A 17,884-nucleotide genomic window follows, 5' to 3' on the forward strand; every position below is an offset into this window, starting at 1 on the left:
GACCCATATTTATGCATGTATAAATATTACTCTCTTGTGTGTATATGCGCATATATACACTAATGTAGCAAAATTATGTATATTTTTTTAACATCTAAACTTTTATCTTTTTATATTTTAAAATTATTTTTATATTAAAAATTATAAAATTTTAATTTTATAAAAATTTAATTTTAATTTAAATATATTAAAATTAATTTTTTTTTCTTAAACTCTTTAAAAGTTAATATATCTCAAACATTTTTAAGGGAGAGGGAATAACTTTGAGCGAAAAATAAACTCATAATACTAGTATAGCAAATAAATGAAGAGATATCTAATAATTTTGTACATGACGCATACGAAAAAATACAAAATAATATAAAATTAATATAAATTAAAATTTTGACAAAATATTTTAAAAATTAAAAATATATCATTGTCCATCTTGAATAATTTTTACGTATATTTAAAAAATACTCCAAATTTTGTAGTGATTAAGTAGCGAATCTTAATCTTAGGCTCTATTTGTTTCACAAAAAATAATTTTTAAAAAATAATTTTTGAAAAATATTTATATTTTTTGAACTGAATTTTTTTTTTATTTAGATAAGTTGATGAAAAATATTTTTTATTGTTAAAATATTAAAAATTATTTATTATTAAAATGTATTGAAATTATTTATTATTAAAATTATTAATATTAAAATATAATTATATTTTAATAATAGTTAATATTAAAATATTATGTTAATATAAAAAATACTTAAAATAAAACTATTTATTATTCTTTATATTATTTATTAATATATTATAATATTATTTATTAATAATATTTATTATATTATTTATTAATAATATTTATTATATTATTTATTAATAATATTTATTATTATATTATTTATTAATGTACTATATTAATAGTATACTATTTATTATTATATTATAACATTATTTATTATTAGTTATTAATATATTATATCAATAATAAATTATTTATTAATATAATATTATTTATATATTAATATAATATTATTTATAAATAAAATTATACTCAAAAGTATTAATAAATTATTTTTCTCATAAATAATTTTTTTTAAAAAAAATTTAAATACCTAAAATAATTTTATTTTTTATTAATCAATAAATTATTTTTTGTTAATAAATTTATTTTTTATTAAATATCTAAAAATATAAAAATTATATTAATAAAATAATTTTTTGCGAAACAGTCGAGGCTTATGTAATGGCATTGAGAAGATGCGGGAGCATTTGCAAAACAAAAAAGGAGTTGGCGTTGGAAAAGAAAATGACAGAAGCAGAACATGCCTCCTATTTTTGTATTTTTTTAATTATTTAAAATATCTTTCATTAAAAATTTATTTAAAATATTTTATTTATATATGCATAACATTATTATTATTATTATTACTACTATCAAAACGACACTTTGCTTCGGTATTCTCTTGCAGACGGAGTTTCTTTCTCATCAATCCGCTTCTCGTTCTCTCGTTTCTTGTTTGTTAATATATATCGGCTTCTCAGATTCTGTCGTTTCTTATTTGTTTATTTTTTTTTATATCAATAGTTTTGATAGGAAAGCAAAGCCCAAGACAGAGACAATGATAACATGCTCAAGGAGTGGAAAATGCTGGGAATGGGCGAGAGTTTATCTAAACTATTGTATATGCAGCGGAAGAGATCAATTGTCGTTTAGTTTGGGATTGATCAGCGTAATAAGTTGGGGTATGGCTGAGATTCCGCAAATTATCACCAACTATAAGGAAAAATCCGTTCAAGGACTGTCAGTCGGTTTCTTGATCACTTGGATTGTTGGGTGTGTATTCTTCTCTTTTACTACAAACTTTTCCTACTATTTTTTTTCCTATTCACCAAACTTGTTGCACTTTTCAGAGATCTTTTCAATCTTTTCGGTTGTATTCTTGAACCGGCTACTGTAAGTGTTTTTTTTTTTTTTTTAAATATACATGGATAGATGTATGTTTACCTGCTTTTTGTTTCTTATTTTGTCCTATCTGCTTTGTTATCATTCGAAATTCTCATAAATATGTTACATAAGAAGAAATTCTCATGGAACTCTTGTCTCGTTAGAAAGAAACAATTATTTTGATTTTCTATTGGGAATTTTTTGCAACCAATTTACTGAAACTTTATCACTTATCTTTGCAGCTTCGAACGCAATACTATATGGCAGTTGTAAGAACATTGCTAAATCCAAAGTGTTGTTAATCTAGTCAATTTCTTAGTTTACTATATTGTTCTAGTGTTCTTGACTATTGACTTACATGACCTTCTTGCTATGATGTCAAAGCGCAGTTGTATACAATGACTACCTTAATTCTTGCGGCACAGACTATATACTATGGTCACATTTATCCTCGATTAAAGTACAGTAGAGTGTGCGACAAGGTAAGAAGTTAAACTACATCTCTCTTGGCAAAGATTATTTAAATCCATGCTCAGAGTAAATTACTTAACACGATGGTCATGTTAAACCTCTACACTTTGGAAATTATTGAACCTAATAGAGATAGGAAACACACAATTATGTTACATGGTGTGCAACAGAGAAAAATGTTTGGGATTTCGTTTAAACTAATCCAACTATTATGGTATTTTTTTCATGCTGTTTTTAAATGATATACAGGACCCAATGTTTAGCCTTCTAATTTGGTTTAACTAAAAAAGTAAAAAATAAAAATAAAAATCTGAGTTCTGAAAGAAGATGCCAATTTATTGTGTTTCTTTTGTGTAACTTGAGAAGAGTACATGGTATCTTATAGAGTTATGTGTTATTTGCTTTCAAATGCATGAAATAGATACTTGGTCGTCTTCATATGGATTTTACAAACTTGGTATCTCTATGATTCAGGTTCAGTTGAGTTGTAGTTTGAACTATTAGATGTAGAATTGGTTCTCTCAGGTTTCAATAATATAGATTTGATTGCTTTACCAAGTTTTGAAGCATAAAAGGTTATACTTGTTTCCATTTTTATTTTTAATAATCAATATCAATGGAAATTCATAGTGCTTCAGTTTACTGGAAGCCCATACACAGTGAAGAAAGAAAGAATGTAAATAATAAACTTTTGTATCAGAGGAAATTTTATGCATGCTTTTTTGGGTCAGTTTTAACTTCTGCAAATACTTTAGTTTGTAGGCTTTTTGGCTTAACTTTGTGTTTGCACAGCAAGTTTAGGAGGAATCCTGACATAGGATAATCTATTAAGAGTTTGATCATTTTTAATAGCTGTTGCACATATAAGAACGACAATGAGTCAATAGATCATCTTTTACTTGATTGTCTAATGGCTTTGAAATTACAGTCTCCCGTTTTTGCTTTGTTCATAGTGGTTTGGCTACTTGGGTGATTCATAGTTATTTTAGTTTACATTCTCCTTGAATTTTAAAGATGTATTCAAGTTCTTCTTCTAATTTCTGTGTTTGTTATGTGCTGATTTTCTACTTGGCGTGTTCCATTGTGCTGTTAATAAATTCTATGCTTACCAGGAAAAAATTTTTAAAATATTCCGTTAGGAAGTCTTAAATCCATGGATCAAATCTATGTAACTTTTTCTTCACCTCATATGTAGTTGTGGAAGATTCTCAATGTAACCATGATATGCTAAAGAACTTTCACAAGATTTGCTCCAATCTTTTGTCTACACTTGTAGTTCGTTTCCCAGCAGGGGAAGGAAACATAAGTATAACATTCTGAAAGCATTTGCAAAATTGCAGTTATATTAAAGTGCTTTATTGGGTTTTTATGGTTGCTATTTGTTCTGGGAAGGTTCTTCTTTTGTTCTCATTGATATATTATGTTCCAAAATTACCCAATGCATTTCATATGTAGGGTTCCCAAGAGTACCAAACTGAGGCAAAACAAAAAGCTGGAAAATGCATTAGCAATTTTGGCGTGAAACAAGCTATCAATTCTGACAAATTAAGTTCTCCTATTCCTCTTCCAGCGATTAATGTAAAGAGTTCTCCAGGCAGAGAATTATACTACATGTAATTCATTATTTACCTTAATGTTCTCACATTTGCTGTATTTTCTATAAATTTTGGACTTAAAACCTCAACAAATGTATTATAGTCATCAATATCTCCTCCATTATTATTTAGTTAAGCATATCAGAGACTTAGAATTGGTTTAACTATTTTCCCATATGTGTATACCTCTAAATAGAAATATCATTTAAGTTCGCTTTATGCCATAAATGTTCATTTTCTTATATTTCATTGTAATATCTCACTTTTTTATTATTCAACAAATTTTTTGGACATTTAGGAAGAAAATGTAGCTAATAGAGGCATATATGGTGCATGCACAAAGATAAACTTAATTTAAGTTTTCACATACTTTTGAGATCCTAAGATGATTAGAGCAAAGTTTATAGTGATCTGTAGAACATGTAATGTAGAACATGTAATGAATCATACTATTTTAAGATGTGTGTCATTTTGAAAGGTGGAGGGCAAATAAAAGCTTATACATATTTTGATATGTCCCTCTAAATGCTGCCTGCAGTGATCATCTAATAATTTTCTTTCTTTCTTATTTATATGTTAGGTCAGCAAGATCTTTATCAAGAAGTCATACGTCCACAGCAGGATCCTTCCTTGCACAAAGAATGACTCCTCCTTCTCTTCATACAGGAAATTTAGTTAAAGAGCCATTGCTCGGTGCACATGTTTCAACACAATCTACTCCTTCAAGCACCAAATCATTGCTATGCTTGGTGATTATGACTTAATTAGGAGAACTAAAATCCTACCCCATCCTTCAAACAACATAATATATACATTATCTCTCCTTTGTTTCAGGTGTCTGCATTAATATTCATTAGCTCATTTAATTTCCACCTCTCAGCATTGAGTAAACTTCACATAGGACATGATATAATAAATCAAGGATTCGTGATACAAATAGGAAGAAAGCTCCTCCAGGTAGGTTCAATCTGCAACTATTTTCCTCTATATGTTCATAACCATTTGCTGGAACAACAGATTTACATGTATAGCCTTCTTGTAAAGCATTATAGTTAATAAATAATTAGTCAGTAGTTTCTTCTGGACCTCTATTCAACAGGTTTATTGACCATTTTTAGTTATTTGTTTTATGAGCATTACCTATTTTATTTGACTTCCAGTTTGTACCAGGTCAAAAATTGGGAATTCATTTTTGTTATGGATAAATATGTAAAGTGGATGCAACCATGTTTTAGGGACTAGAAAAGTTATGTTCTTGAATGCTTGTTGGTTCCATATCTCTTGCTTTTATGTCTTTTTTCTTCAATATAGATTGAACTCAATAGTGATTTTTAAATTAAACTTTATGAAGACATATGTTCATAACCATTTGCTGGAACAACAGATTTACATGTATAGCCTTCTTGTAAAGCATTATAGTTAATAAATAATTAGTCAGTAGTTTCTTCTGGACCTCTATTCAACAGGTTTATTGACCATTTTTTAGTTATTTGTTTTATGAGCATTACCTATTTTATTTGACTTCCAGTTTGTACCAGGTCAAAAATTGGGAATTCATTTTTGTTATGGATAAATATGTAAAGTGGATGCAACCATGTTTTAGGGACTAGAAAAGTTATGTTCTTGAATGCTTATTGGTTCCATATATCTTGTTTTTATGTCTTTTTTCTTCAATATAGATTGAACTCAATAGTGATTTTTAAATTAAACTTTATGAAGAGGATAGCTGGCACCACAACCATTGAGTTATTTGTAATTGGGATTTCAGGTAAATGTTGTGCCATTAGGAGAAAGTGGTATTGAAGGAGGCAGCAGGGTTGGAACTTTTCTTGGTTGGGCAATGGCAGCTATTTACATCAGTGGACGCCTTCCCCAAATTTGCTTAAATGTAAGGTTTATACAAACAAAATTAGTGGTGTTTTTTACTGCTTTCACAAAAAATTAGAAGAGTTTTACTATGTTTCTTATGTGGTCTTTTAGACCCAACCTAGCCTAAAAACTTAAATTGATAACTTGGAGCAAGTTAACATTATGCTTAGTATTACCACTCCCTAGCAAATGCAAGTTGTCTAAGCACAAGCCATCTGCTTAATACCTGTTGGAACTAAAGTTTGACAATATAGCAAAGGGTGTCGGGATTTAAATTCTAGAGTAGAACAAAGAGGATGTAGTACTGTGATAGTCAACCAATAGACCTAAAAGCTTAACCTAGTAGATTGGGGCCAAACTAACAAAATATCTGTTATAGTACGAAATATCACTTTCTAATTGTCACAAGTTCATAATAGTTTCAAGTGACTCAATTTTCTTTAATTTTGAAATTGAAACTTGGTTCTAGGTTTATGGAAATGTAATTATCAGAGAGTTAGATGGATCAGAAACTTCAAATTAGAAGTTTAAGCAGTCAACTAAAAAAGTTCAAGTACCATTCATCTGTTTCCCCAAGCAGAATTTGTTGATATTCACTCTTATAACAAATATATGTCATGCACCAATAGAATGTGATTTTTTCACAAATTAATAACAGAATCATTATAGCATGAATTTTTTTGGTAACTTTTTGTTTTAAGCTTACAACTGGCATATCTTATATTTGTCTAGTTGAACATAATGTAGTTTTCTTGATCAATTTTGCAGATTAGAAGAGGCAATGTAGAGGTAAGCGCATTCTTTAAATATTTTTGTTCTCGTTAGAATATTCAGAAGTTCATTTGGTGCAATGTGTTGCTCATTGTTATAGAACTTCTTTGATACACTGGAATAAGTATTTAGCTTATTTAGAGCTTCTTTTGTTCGAATGGAGTTAGATAAAAAATTATTCTCTAAAGTAGAGTTTTTTTAAAAAAATGTTTTTATATTAAAATTGTTTGACATAATTAAGAACATGTTTTTCAGTTTAAAAACTTCATCCAACACCTTTGTCATCCTCTCATTTCGGCCTTTTCCCCCCTAAAACTCCAAATTGGAGCTTCAACGTTTTGTCTCTAGAGCTTATTTTCAGCTTTTAAAAAGTTAAAAAAACTTTTGTGAGATACTGCTTAGCTAGATGAAAAAAATTTGCTTTGGAACCTAGCCTCATAGGCATGACACTTGATATGTAGCTCCTTATCATTACCACCCAAATTAAAGATTGGGAGAAGAAGTGAAATCTAAGGTAGAAGGGAAACTTTGCCTGAGAAAGAGAGGAACATGGGGAGGGGAAATATTGTACTTAGTTCAATGTATATGGAGGGCCTGAATCTTGTATGACATGTTCTTCCATGCATGCAGGGTCTTAACCCTTTTATGTTTATATTTGCTTTGGTTGGAAACTCCACATATGTTGCAAGGTAAATTTGATCAACTCACCATTCTTATTTGACTTCACTTTAAAGTCCAATTGATCATTTTATCTAGAGTGGTTCCTCTCTGTTTTTGTTACCCTTCCTTTTATTCTTTCCCTGTAGCATACTTGTCAACAGCATCGATTGGTTAAGAATCAGACCAAATTTACCATGGCTGGTGGATGCAGGAGGATGCGTGCTGCTTGATACTTTTGTATCCTTATTAAGGATGGTTATAGAATATCATACTTAACTTTTTTTAAGGGATGTGTTTTCTGGAGTAGGAAGATGTTGGTTATTTCTGTTTTGTAAAACCTTTTTATTGTTTTATCTTCCTTATGTTGCCAATTGTTTCTCCTCATTATCTTTAGTTGAGTTGCTTTTAGTCATTCTTAAAGTTCATATTCTTCGTAGAACCTTATTGCATTTTACAGATATTGGTTCAGTTCATTTACTTCTGCAATTGGGCACCTCAAGATGCAGAGGATAAGCATGAAAACTTCGATGCATCTTAAATGATGGCAAAATAGCCTTTTGTTGAAGGTTCTTTCTCTCTCTCATGTGAGTTTTTGTACTTTTATGCATGTAGGGTCTAGGAAATTTTTATAGTTAAAACAATTATGACTGGTTTAGATGATTAGTGGGCTTTACTAAAAACTTTCTAGATGCACTTAATGGTGTAATGTTGGGTTCTCATTTTGCTTATCGAACTTGAACTATGCTTTTACATTTTTTTCTTATTTGTAATTTGGAACAGATGTGATTTTAACTCAAAATCTCCTCCTTAGGAGGTAAAATGTGGTAATAATTAGGCTATTGCCTCAGACTCAAAGATGTTTTATTCCCAAAAGAATCACAATCAGATAGAAGAAACCGCTGGAGAAATTTATTTTCATCTCCTTTCTTTTGTTTACATTCTCCAGTTTCTTGTGAAGAAGAAAAAAAAAGCCTTTCATTTCTTTGTATATTCTTGTTAAGCTTATAGGCAACCTGCATTTTCTAACTCATTAATAATGTAGGTAGTTTATACATATACATCCAGACTAATCTTTTTCTAATATCTATGCTACCTTAGTTCATTATCTGGTTATTTGTAAACAATATGACTACTCATATTTCTAAGAAAATGTTTGCATGAGAAGAGGATGACCCTCAGAGAAGTAAACTTATATTTTTCCTCATTGTGGTGCATGCGCACATGGACAAGCATGTGTTCAGATATTTTAAAGCAAATTACTGTACACACTAGTTGGTAAGGTATCCAGAATATTGTGAACAACTAGGAACTAATAATTCACAATGAAAGGCCAATGACATTTTCATAATTTCAAGGTTATGTTCAAATTTGTCAATCCAGGTCTCTTGTTGTTTTATGTTTATTGATTATTGATAATTGCTTGCCAGGGGAATCTTCTGCAATTGGAATAAAATTCTGAAGATGTTTTGGTGGAGATGTAGGATATGTAGATGACAAGTCTTATTTCTTTTGGATGAGCAATGACAAGTTTCCTAAGTAGCAGCATTTTTTGAAGTATCAAGCAAACTTGGTATTCATGTGAATTTGGGGCCAAGTCTTGTCTGATTAAACAGTGCTAAATCTTGGATTTGTAGTTAGTGAAGAGGGATGATATTTGTGTTTGATGTGTATGTTTCAGGCAAAATTTCTTTTGCATCTGTTACTGCATGTTTGCCTTTCTTGACTGTCTTTACTCTGCTTTCAATTTTCTCCTAGTTGATCAAGGATTCCAACTTTAGTTATCTTTCATATCTCTTCCATGTTTCCTTTGTAAGCGATACCAACTTCAGCTGTTTTATTCTTGTGGGCAGTTGCATTAAATACGTGATAAGTATGGGTTGTTTTGTGGAAATCCTTTGGTAGCCTGGATATTTGTTTCCTCTGTGAGGCAACATAGCTGACATTGAATGATGAAGTTGGCTGTTTCTGGGGAATGGTTGCAAATTGTATTGAGTGTTTTTCAAAATGAATTGTTGTTTACTTGTTTATGCTTAAAGGTGCTTGACAAAACGCCTAGGATGGGCTGTCATCTTGTCAGCAAATTGTTTTAACCTTATTCGACTTGGATTAGTTAATCATTTGTAAGGTACGGCCCACCAGAATTGGAGTTGTGGCCCTTTCTGGTTGGTTAATTTTGGCTATGCTTTGGGATTCTTGTTGAAGCTTGTATTTGAATTTCATTCTATATGGTCTATGGGTAGAATGTTAAATTTTTAATTATAGTAACAGATCATTTTCTGATAGCCTCAAATACATATATATATATATATATCTATATATATATATATATATATAGATATATATACACATTGCTTTAAAAAAGAAAGTGTAATTGAAAAGGATACATTGCTCCTTTCTGGTTTTGCTGCACATGCAGAATATTTGTTTTGTATCACAAAACTTGTTAATGATTTCACCAATATGGTTGGATCATGAATGTTTTGGCCCATCAGGAAAACGCAAGTCTCACCTAGCTCAAAATGTTTTGCTCTCCCCAATGAAACAGGCTTAATTTTGACCAAACAAACAGATATTATACATTATATCTTGCTTTAGAGCATAACCTTTTCACGTATTAGAAATGCTTTATTTACAATATACTGTATAAAAGATGGATGCTTCAGTGACTTTATTCATAGATCAAAAGATGGCCCTCAGCGGCTTTAAGAATTGGAAGCCTTACCCTTGGAGATGAAGCTGAAGCCTGAGCAGATCCATAAGGTCTTTGAGGGCAAAAGACAATATACATAACTTGATTAGAATCGGTTTGTAGATGATAAAGATGCTGGCCGGCGGCATAGCCTCCAAGAAGAAGGTATGACCTCTCTGACTGTTCCATTGTCACACATAGATCATCACCACCTGGTTGGCCAAATGTTGTTAGTAAATCGCTGTGTCAAATTAAGGAAGATGACAATCACTGGGGAGAGGTTCTATTAAATGCAGTGACATGTAAATATGTGCTTGTGAATGCTGAAATTTTGGCTATCCTTTTGGCTTTTGCTTTCAGGTAATAGTCAGATGAAGCTGCTGGTGCAGGGTCAAAGCAATTATTAAGGTTCAAACAAAAAGAACTTAGGCTAGACTGGCTTGATGGTTGATGAAGTAAATTACTAATTAGGTTGGCATCACTTTGTGAATTTGCTTCTTTCTCACATGCCTATTTGTGATGTCCATTTATAGCTAGGATGAGTTGTAACTTCAATCAGAGGCAGCATGGGTTTGAATGATTCTCTGCCCATATTTCATGTCAAGAAGAAAAGAATATATGATAGAAACAAAAGAACGCACAGGCAGCCAGCTCAATTTGAGTGTTGTAAATGAAGTTGAGGACCGCAGTAATGTCTTGCTCAAACTCATAAAATGGTCCACTCTCGAAATTCATCTTTCTAAGTTTACACAGCCCCTCACCCAACTCCATCATAGCACCCCTGTGGTTCTGCATAACATTTTCATTAAAATTTCAAACACTGAGGAGAGCATGTAAATGTTAATTCAGTTACAACCTGGTTAAAAAGGTGGTGGAATCCAACAGCACATTGTAGAATGCCATGAATGAGATTTCTGGCCGGCTCCTCGGCTTTGTTCCATAAGGCCTCAAGCAGGTCATGGCACTTATAGTACTCCCTTTTGTTGAAAAGGGAAACTGCCTGGTCAAAGCTACAATTCTCATGGTCCTCGCTATCTTCATCTCTGCTTGAGTAGCGATAGGAGACGCCAAAGGAGTACAACTTTCTGGGGCCTTGGGTTGGAATAATTGGAGAAGAAAAAAAATTGTTGGGATTATAGGTATACATGTAGTTATGGAGACGAAGGGGGCAAGTAGGAGTTGAGAGTTGAGGTCTTTGAAGAGAAGACAATGGCAGTGGCAGTTTGAAAGCAAGAACCATATCTCCAGGTGAATAGGAGATTGAAGGAGACGACAGGCGAGAGTCGTTTCTTTGTGGCCTTCGTCTCTGCCTTTGGGTGTGTATTTTTTATTTGATTTGATTTTTTGTGTTTTGGTTTGCGTGTGTGTGTGGTTGTAGTCTTATCTTATGTAATAAGGTCGAAGTAAGTCAAGTGAAACGGACTGCAAATGTGCAATGAAATTTAAGTCGTCATTAAACGCAATTACTTTTAAATATATCTTTTTTCCTATTTTAAGTTACCAACTTTTTTTATAAAAAGGTCCAACAATCTGGATGTCTGGATGTCTGTTGATTGAATTTTTAATTTAGATAATTAAAATTAAGTGATCGTTTAATTATGACATCTTTCTATATATATATATATATATATATCTATATATATATATTTTTTTTTTGATCAAAAGTTGATTCTTTCTTAAACGTGTAATATGACAATTTATTATTTTTTTTTGTTTTTTTCTTTATTTTTTAATATGTTTTTAAATATTTAATAAAAGCTTTTTAAAGATTTAAATTTTTTAAAGATGGGATTTACTTTATATCAAGTCTTTTTGGCCTATTTTATCATTTTTTTTCAAAAATTTTAATTAATATTTTTAAAGATTTAATTTTTGTGTGAGATATTAAGGATACGTTACATGTTTGATTTTATTATTATTATTATTCACTTTTTTATATATTCAATAAATATTTTGTAAGATTTTAAATTTTTTTATTTGATCAACTCGATACAAAAAGTATATTGCATGTTAAGTCATTTGCTTTATTTTTTATTAATATGTTTTAATTTTTTTTTTTTGTAGAATCCGTCTGATAATAAAAGTATGTCACGTGTTTTTTTTTTTATTTATTTATATATTTAATAAATATTTTTAAGATTTTAAAATTTTTGTTCGACTCACTTAATATTAAGAATAAGTCGTGTTTCAAGTCATTTGTTTTTTTTTTCTTTTTTTCTTTTTTTTTTTATTCATTTTTCTTTTTGCCATTTTTAAATATTTAATAAATTTTTATATATTTTAAAATTTTTAAAATGTCAGTCCATTTGATATTGTTTATTAAAATTTTATTTTTATTTTTTAAAATTTAATAACTTTTAAGAAAAGAATATTACAAATGTGTTCACGTCATGTCCAAATTTGATATTTGTTTCCTTCTTTGGTCCCTTATTTTTTTTTTGTTTTTGTTTTTTTTTTAGTTTTTACTTTTTTGAATCTTTGATTAAATTTTGCAAAAAAAAAAAAAAAAAAACTCTTCATTTAAATATACATTATATTAATAAAATTATTATCTAATATCTTAATTTAATAAATTCACATACCATTTTCATTTAAGTTCATTTTCTTCCTTTTTTCTCGTTATTTTCTTTTTTATTTTTAAGTTTTGATTTTTTTTAAATTAGATAAATTTTATAAAAAAAAAATCAATAGATATAACAATGACAAAATAACTTATATACTATGAGTTTTAATGTGCCCTGTTCAAATATGTATGGTTTTTTGAAAATTTCGTGATCGATTCCAAGTGTTTCCCTTTTTTAAATTGAAGTCCAATCAAATGTAAGTTTAAATTCTTCCATTTTATGAGCATATATAAAATTTTTAATTATTTATTTTTATTTTATATTTATTTATATTACATTAATTAAGTTATTATTTAATATTTTAATTTAACAAAAATATTATATTTATAAATAATTAAACTTTAACCCATCAATTCATTATATAAATTTTAGTAATTTTTACTTTTATTTCATTCTCGTTCAAGATTTTAACTTGAAACTTTATGTTTCTTTCCTTTTTTCTTTCAATTTTTTTAAGAAAATAATGTTAATAGAGATGTTGTGTAGCACATTAATTTGTGTTTTTCCTTTCATATTTTTTTAAATTTTAATTAAATTAATTTTATAACAAAATAAGTTTATTGATAAAAATGTTAAAATAATCAATATCTAATAAATATGTATCCGTTTCAATTTAATATGGGTATTTTTGAAAAAAAAATCAATACTAAATCAATTTAAATTTTTTTAAAAATCGTGGATGGGTCAAATATGACACTTTATCTTAAGTCATCATATGGTATATGTAAAAATATATATTTTATTATTTATTTAATTTTGAGAAATGACCAATTTATATAGTGTAAAATATTTTTAAGTTTTACACAATTTTTTTAACCGTTAACTTTAATAGATTTAATGGATGAAAGAAATAAGTAAAAATAAAAAAAAAATGGTTGGATTTCATCTTTTAAATCCATTGAAATCATTAAAAATGTGTAAAATTAAAAAAATTTTAAACTCCGTAAGTTGATACCTCCTATTTAATTTATATTATATATGTATTCATTGATTTTTTTGTTGAAAATTTGGTATTAGGTGAGTCTCACACATAAAAAATAGAAATAAAATTTTTTTTTATAAAAAATATTTTGTGAAAATAAAAGGTTGATTTATGTTTTCATGTGTCACTCTCATTTTGAATTTTTTATTTTTTACTTTTTACTTTTTTTTAAATCAACTAAAATTTTTCATAAAAAATCAATAAATAAAAATAACAAAATAAAAATTAGTAACCTACGAAATGTGCGAGCACCCATATAATATATAAATAGATATATATATATATATATAAGTTAGGTTCAAGTAAAAATAATAAAATGAAACAAAACTTTTATTTATTTTGTTTTTCCAAATTTTTTTATTTTTTAGTTTTTTTATATATTTTTTTAAAAATAAATTGTAATCTAAATTTTTTTATATATTTAGACAGTGTATAGTATAAGATAATCACTCCAAAAACTATGGTGATCAAAATATTGTAATTAGATTATTGTATTTGATAAGTATTCGGTGATTTTGTATGATCAAGTGTGATCAAATTACTATCTTGAAAGATGATGTAATTATTATACAAAAAACTAAGAAACTTTTACAATTGAGAGGAAGTGAAATTTAAAATTAATAATAGTAAATTTTACTCATTTAATATGTGAATTAAAAATTTACTATATTTTAAAATTATAATTATTTTATATTTTTAAACTAATATTCATTGTAACAAATTCAAAAATAATTTTTGTATTTTTTTCCTTTTTCTAATATTTATATAATATAATTTTTTGTTTTTCTTTTATTATAAATTTAATAGATTGATTTTATTTTCTAATTCACATTTTTTTACATAATTTTATGTTATAAAAACAATTTAGCATCAAAAAATATATTTATTGATTTAATAATTTAATTATATTTTAGTATAAAATAAATAAATAAATATCACTAATATTTTATAAATTATGGTAATATTTGGTACATAGGATTATGAATAAAATAGGATGATAATTAATCTATATTATGTTTATTTTGTATCTAAATAAATTGATATGATTATAAGGATGATTAATCATCATTTTAGTATAGAATAATTCAATACTCCACAAGTTAAGAGAATTATTTTTAACTTATGGGATTAAACTTATATGTCATATTATACTCTTAAAAATTATATTAATAATTTAAATTATAAAACTTTAAGAAAATATACTTTTGACCAATAAATAAATTATCCTATCTTATATTCAAAAAAAAATTATCCTATCTTAGTTTTTATACACATCAAATATAAGATAAGATGGCATTATTTTATTTAATCATATTCATAATATTATCTTATCTTATTCTATCATGTCTTATATACCAAATACATCCTATAATCTTTAAATAACTTAAAAATTATTAATTTGTGTAATTATTACAATATATATGATTATTTTCATATTTTTAAACAAAATAATATTTGATTTTTTAATAATATCAAATACAATGATGTTTAATTTCTAAAAATTAAGGATGTGTTTGATATATAAGATTATGATAGGATATGATAATATGATATTATAAATAAAATAAAATAAAATAATATTATTTTATCTTATGTTTGATGTGGGCAGAATTATGATTAAATAATTTATTTATTAGTCAAAATTATATTTTCTCAAAATTTATACAAATTAAATTATTGATATAATTTTTAATTATATAATAAGACATGTAAGTTCAATCTTATAGATTATTATCTACTTTGAGAGGATTGAATGATACTATATCAAGAAGATTATTAATTATTCTTGTAATTTTATCATTTTTTTTAGATACAAACTAAATATAATATAAGATAATTATCATTTTATCTATACCTCATCTAATGCACCAAATATGATCTAAAAATTATTAATTAAACAAAATGATTTCAAATTACAAATATTAAGATCATTTTGATAATAAAATTACCCCATAATTATATTACCATAATAATTTTATAAAAAAAAACTAAATGCTACCTTAAAGCTACTTTCACCTTAATAGTTCTAAATTGATTTAAATAAAAATGATCAAATGTAAAAATTTATTAATTTATGTTTCTCAAGATATAAAAAAACTTTTACAATGAAAGGACATAATTTTTTTATTTTAATCAATAAATAACTTTTACAAAGTCCAAGTGAAAATATTTTTCTTTGAATGATTCTTTTGTTAGTTGTTTTTTTTTTCCAAATTTCTTTTGTTATTTGTTTATTAATTTTTTATTTTTTACTCTCTACTATTTTTATGAAATAAATAATAAATGATAGCATAAATCAAATGGAAGCAGTTGTGGGAATAATTAAATTAAACAAAAATAAATTAATGCAACAAAATTGGAGTAATAGAGAAAAAAAGGAAATGCAACAAACTTAATCAACAAACAGGAGCACTCAAAGTAATTGGAAAAAATACATACTAATGAAATTAAAATCCTGGAGAATTAATTAAAAGAATAATTAAAAAAAAAGAAAGAAATAAAAAAAAAGAGAGCCGTCATCACATAAAATAAAAAATAAAAGAAGAGAAGAAAAGGATTAGAAAGGGGAAGCATTTTTTTGTTTTGTAATGTTTTTGCTGGAAGAGAGGGGACTCTTTTTAGTTTCAGTAATTCCGTCCAAAACCAAACACCAAAAAGCACATAAGAAGGTGAAAATTGAAAGACAAGAGGTGGTTGCTTCCACATTCCTAAAGATGAACGGCGGCCCCTCCGGTTTCAGTGCGTTCAATTTCATTTTTATTACTTCTTTTACCATGATCTTTTCTCTTTTCCTGGAAAATTTGATCCATTTTCTTTCTTTTCTTTTTCTTTTGCAGATAATGCGCCAGTGACGAAAAGCTTCGTAATTGCATGTGCGCTCTTCACCATGTTCTTTGGGATCAAAGCCCGTTCTTTCAAGCTTGGTTTGTCCTATCAGGTAAACCCTTGTTAATAAGTCTCGCTTTGAATCGGGCTCAAATATTTGTTTCTTCGTTTTCCTTCTTTTCTTAATTCAAGACTTTTATTTATGATTTATGATCCCGTGATGCTATGACTTTTCCGTCTTTAACTTCACTTTTCTATGTGAATTTGTATTCTTGGATTTGCGCTCTTATTTTTATGATTATTTTCTGAACTGATAATCTAGGATTTTTCTATTCTTCATCTTTGATCTACCACTTTAATTTTAGTATAACCTGTTGTATTTCTTTCACCATTGCTTTTCTGAAATTGAATTCAAAATCTGTCTCATGTTTCTATGTAGGGAAGGGGAATGGTTTAATTGTTCTTTTGGATTTTTCTTTTTTAGGTTTTATTTTGGATCTTTTATTGGATGCATAATTGTTTTCAATATCTAAGCATCAAATATAGCAAGCATTATTGTTTATTTTTATTTTTCTAGTTGCCATCAACTGCTGATCCACAAGAGTTCATTTTAAGCCTTAATCGCCATTGTGCTAATAAAATTCTCTTACCGTTCATGTTTTGCTGTTGGTTGGCACCAGTTCAGTATTCTTTGACATGTTAACTTTCAGTGCTAAAGATTTGTTCTATGGCATTATAATAATCATACTGATAAATCTTAGCTCAAGTCTTTTTTCCATTTTTTCTTTCATTTTTATCATAACTTGTTTGATGGATGGTATTGCTTTGACATGGTTAACATGGATATGATTTCTAAGTTAATTGGTTGATGCATTTTGTTAGGTTTTTCATAGATTTTTAATTAGTTTCTACTAATCTTACTGTGAAGATATTAGGTTGTTGAGATATTGTTGCAATGCAAATACTAAGATACATGAAATTCACCCTATAAGAGAATAAGTGTGTCAATGATGTTAATTATTAATTAGTTGTTCCTCTTCTTACTTTAGCCTAATAAGTTTGCTCAAAATTAATTACTCTTATGCCATTGATTTGATTAAGGTATAGAAATGAGATATCCAGTAGAGATTATAATCATGTGCTGACAGTCTATTAACTAGAAGGGGCATAATATACTGACACATTGTTAACTCAGACTTCTAATCAATAAATTAGGGATAATCTCATAAAAATGGCAAGGTCATCGACACATCTTTTCCTACTAGATAAGATTGGCTATATGGATTGCTTCATATTCTATTTTAGACCACATCCTTGGAAACTCATTGGGCATGCATTTAAATTAAAAAATTGAAGGATTGAAGTAGAAAATTATGATATACAAACAGCTTATTTATTTTGAAGTAGTGAGGTCAAGGGGAAACCAGGCTTGTATTCAACTCCCTTCTAAATGTTTAGGTATCCTAACTT

General features: G+C 27.6%; 2 protein-coding genes across 4 annotated transcripts; one reads left to right on the plus strand and one right to left on the minus strand.

Moving 5' to 3' along the window:
• The first annotated feature begins 1,421 nt into the window (after positions 1 to 1,421).
• Positions 1,422 to 9,112, plus strand: LOC111312133 (PQ-loop repeat family protein / transmembrane family protein). 3 transcript variants are annotated; one of them, XM_022912160.2, is made up of 14 exons: positions 1,422 to 1,437; positions 1,568 to 1,816; positions 1,894 to 1,936; positions 2,170 to 2,196; positions 2,317 to 2,409; positions 3,854 to 4,011; positions 4,574 to 4,742; positions 4,828 to 4,950; positions 5,762 to 5,881; positions 6,631 to 6,651; positions 7,264 to 7,322; positions 7,440 to 7,530; positions 7,751 to 7,877; positions 8,721 to 9,112. In XM_022912160.2, the coding sequence occupies exons 2-13, from the start codon at positions 1,602 to 1,604 to the stop codon at positions 7,829 to 7,831; spliced, it is 1,200 nt and encodes a 399-aa protein (XP_022767895.2). In that variant the 5' UTR covers positions 1,422 to 1,437; positions 1,568 to 1,601; the 3' UTR covers positions 7,832 to 7,877; positions 8,721 to 9,112. The 3 variants fall into 3 exon arrangements, with proteins under 3 accessions (XP_022767895.2, XP_022767896.2, XP_089619506.1); XM_022912161.2 differs by lacking the exon at positions 1,422 to 1,437 and having other exon boundaries at positions 1,454 to 1,816; positions 7,751 to 7,859; XM_089763380.1 differs by lacking the exon at positions 1,422 to 1,437 and having other exon boundaries at positions 1,454 to 1,816; positions 4,867 to 4,950.
• A 732-nt stretch (positions 9,113 to 9,844) lies between these two features.
• On the minus strand, positions 9,845 to 11,345 carry LOC111311158 (DUF309 domain protein). Its single transcript, XM_022910538.2, has 3 exons — positions 10,839 to 11,345; positions 10,624 to 10,771; positions 9,845 to 10,194 (listed from the first exon to the last, which is right to left on the minus strand). Exons 1-3 carry the CDS (start codon positions 11,220 to 11,222, stop codon positions 9,962 to 9,964), a joined length of 765 nt encoding a protein of 254 aa, XP_022766273.2. The 5' UTR covers positions 11,223 to 11,345; the 3' UTR covers positions 9,845 to 9,961.
• Between the last annotated feature and the right edge of the window lie 6,539 nt (positions 11,346 to 17,884).

This window comes from Durio zibethinus, chromosome 1 (assembly GCF_047325235.1).
Source record: "Durio zibethinus cultivar Kanyao isolate XHJ-2024 chromosome 1, ASM4732523v1, whole genome shotgun sequence".
NCBI classification, from domain to species: domain Eukaryota; kingdom Viridiplantae; phylum Streptophyta; class Magnoliopsida; order Malvales; family Malvaceae; genus Durio; species Durio zibethinus.

What these genes read in the sequence shown, in the direction of transcription:
- LOC111312133 (XM_022912160.2), top strand. Translation starts at nt 1,602, where the DNA reads ATGATAACATGCTCAAGGAGTGGAAAATGCTGGGAATGGGCGAGAGTT. An exon ending in TTGATCACTTGGATTGTTGG is followed by an intron (nt 1,817 to 1,893) that starts GTGTGTATTCTT and finishes TGCACTTTTCAG; the next exon opens with AGATCTTTTCAATCTTTTCG. An exon ending in TAGGAAGAAAGCTCCTCCAG is followed by an intron (nt 4,951 to 5,761) that starts GTAGGTTCAATC and finishes TTGGGATTTCAG; the next exon opens with GTAAATGTTGTGCCATTAGG.
- LOC111311158 (XM_022910538.2), bottom strand. Translation starts at nt 11,222, where the DNA reads ATGGTTCTTGCTTTCAAACTGCCACTGCCATTGTCTTCTCTTCAAAGA. An exon ending in TCCACCACCTTTTTAACCAG is followed by an intron (nt 10,772 to 10,838) that starts GTTGTAACTGAA and finishes AATGTTATGCAG; the next exon opens with AACCACAGGGGTGCTATGAT. An exon ending in TCAAATTGAGCTGGCTGCCT is followed by an intron (nt 10,195 to 10,623) that starts GTGCGTTCTTTT and finishes TTGGCCAACCAG; the next exon opens with GTGGTGATGATCTATGTGTG.